The sequence below is a fragment of the Arachis duranensis genome, chromosome 10 (genome assembly GCF_000817695.3).
Source record: "Arachis duranensis cultivar V14167 chromosome 10, aradu.V14167.gnm2.J7QH, whole genome shotgun sequence".
NCBI classification, from domain to species: domain Eukaryota; kingdom Viridiplantae; phylum Streptophyta; class Magnoliopsida; order Fabales; family Fabaceae; genus Arachis; species Arachis duranensis.
Window position 1 is genome coordinate 90,255,334 of NC_029781.3, and position 2,190 is coordinate 90,257,523.

At 34.5% G+C, this 2,190-nt stretch overlaps 3 protein-coding genes across 3 annotated transcripts in view; 2 read left to right on the forward strand and 1 right to left on the reverse strand.

The window, feature by feature from the left end:
- Nucleotides 1-2,190, reverse strand: part of LOC107470758 (protein EMBRYONIC FLOWER 1) — a 76,971-nt gene that overhangs the window by 35,591 nt on the left and 39,190 nt on the right. The gene's annotated exons all lie outside the window — the stretch shown is intronic.
- Nucleotides 720-1,178, forward strand: LOC107470728 (uncharacterized). Its single transcript, XM_021134062.1, has one exon. It carries the CDS (start codon nucleotides 720-722, stop codon nucleotides 1,176-1,178), a length of 459 nt encoding a protein of 152 aa, XP_020989721.1.
- Nucleotides 1,257-1,589, forward strand: LOC110276956 (uncharacterized). Its single transcript, XM_021134063.1, has one exon. It carries the CDS (start codon nucleotides 1,257-1,259, stop codon nucleotides 1,587-1,589), a length of 333 nt encoding a protein of 110 aa, XP_020989722.1.

Below are 2,190 nucleotides of genomic sequence, written 5' to 3' on the forward strand. Positions count from 1 at the left end.
TACATACAGCTTGCCATGGAAGGAGACTTGCGTGTTTGAAGAAGAAGACAGTAGGAAAGCAGAGATTCAGAAGATGGAGCATCTCCAAAACCTCAACCTATTCTCCATTACTGCAAAACAAGTAACCAATTCATGTTCTTTTGCTTTTCACAATCAATCCTGATAACTTCTGATATCCTGACTAAGATTTACAAGATAACCATAGCTTGCTTCAAGCCGACAATCTCTGTGGGATCGACCCTTGCTCACGCAAGGTATTACTTGGACGACCCAGTACACTTGCTGGTTAGTTGTGCGGAGTTGCAAAAGTGTGATTGCAATTTCGTGCACCACCTACCTGGTGGCAGAACGGCTCATTCTAGATTTTCAATACCCATTACACTTATTGATGAATCTACTTGCAACATCAAGCATGGCAGTTTGAAGGCTGAGCTGCTCATCTAAAGTAGCTTAATAATTTGGAATGAAGCTCCAATGCTCAATAAAATGTACTTTGAAGTACTTGATCGGACGCTCAGGGATCTTGTATTAGTTATCGATCAACATAAGACACATCAACCATTTGGTGGTAAGGTTGTTGTTCTAGGAGGTGATTTCAGACAGATACTTCCGGTGATTTCGAAAGGAAGTAGACACAATACATTAGCATCCGCTATTAACTCATCCCATCTGAGTCATTTTGTAAGGTTTTGAAACTGCGTACGAATATAAGGCTTCTAATGTCTTCTTCGGATCAAGATGAAGGTGAAATGAAGAGATTTGCTAATTGGATACTTGATGTTGGAAATAGAAATATTGACTCTGTTGTTCGTGATGAATCAGAAATTAAAATTCTAGATGATTTATTAATTATAACTACTGATGACACTCTCTCTCATTTGGTAGACTTTGCATATCCAAATTTGTTGCAAAACATGTCAGATTACAGGTATTTTCAGAGTAGCGCAATTCTTGCACTAACGCTTGAGAGTGTCGAGAAGGTAAATGATTTTGTCTTGACAATCTTTCCAAGGATAGAAAAGGAGTATTTGAGTTCTGACACAACATGTCAAGCTGATGAGAATGAAGATGTACAACAAGAGTGGTTCACACCAGAGTTCCTAAAGGATATCAAATATTCGGGACTACCCAATCACAAGTTGACTTTGAAGCCAGGAGTCGCTGTAATACTACTGTAAAACATAGACCATACTTCAGGTTTATGCAATGGGATAAGATTAATAGTTAACGAACTTGGCAGCAATGTAATTGGAGCAATGGTAGTGACCGGTAGAAATATTGGAGATAAAGTGTACATTTCAAGAATGAACTTGATCCCTTCAGATTCAGGATTGTCATTTAAGTTCCAACGGAGACAATTTCCATTAACAGTATGCTTTGTAATGACCATTAACAAGAGTCAGGGTCAATCATTATCACATGTAGAATTTTATTTGCCAAAATCAGTGTTCACCCATGGACAACTTTATGTTGCTTTGTCAAGAGTTAAGAGTCGCAGTGGCCTCAAGATTTTAATTCTAGTCAAAGACGGCATTCCAAAGTCATTAATAACAAATGTCGTGTTTAAAGAGGTTTTCAATAATATTTAGATAAGAATAATATTGGTTTTTTATATAAATAAATATCATAAATATATTATTTCTCAAAATACGCATGAAAAGAAATAATTTTAAAAATGCACAAGGCCAGACGAAGCACATGCGAATTGAATTTATACTCCAATTCAGATGTGGTGACCACAAAATGAAACTGACAATAACAGGAGGCATTTCTGATTCAACACCCACGAAATAAGCGAGAAAGCCATTTTGTGGCTGACGCCCGTGAAATGGCCAATTCTGGTGGGACATCCACAAATTGGAGTCCAAGTCACTGGAACATACAAAAAAATAGATTATTAGATTATATACTATTGCTCTTCAAATTTTAAGAAAGGGATAAACTTAATTATCATGATATGATTTAATGGTTAAATTATCACTCATTAAAAATTATTCAACAGATCATTGGTCTTCATCTATTTAACCATTATGATAATTATGTTATATGAACACTAAAAAATAATTACTAAATCAACCACTAATATTAAATAGAGAATACACATTCAAAATATATAAAATAATATATAAAAATATATAATAGTTAATATTTTTAACATATAATTTTTTTATTATAAAAATAAAAATTAGA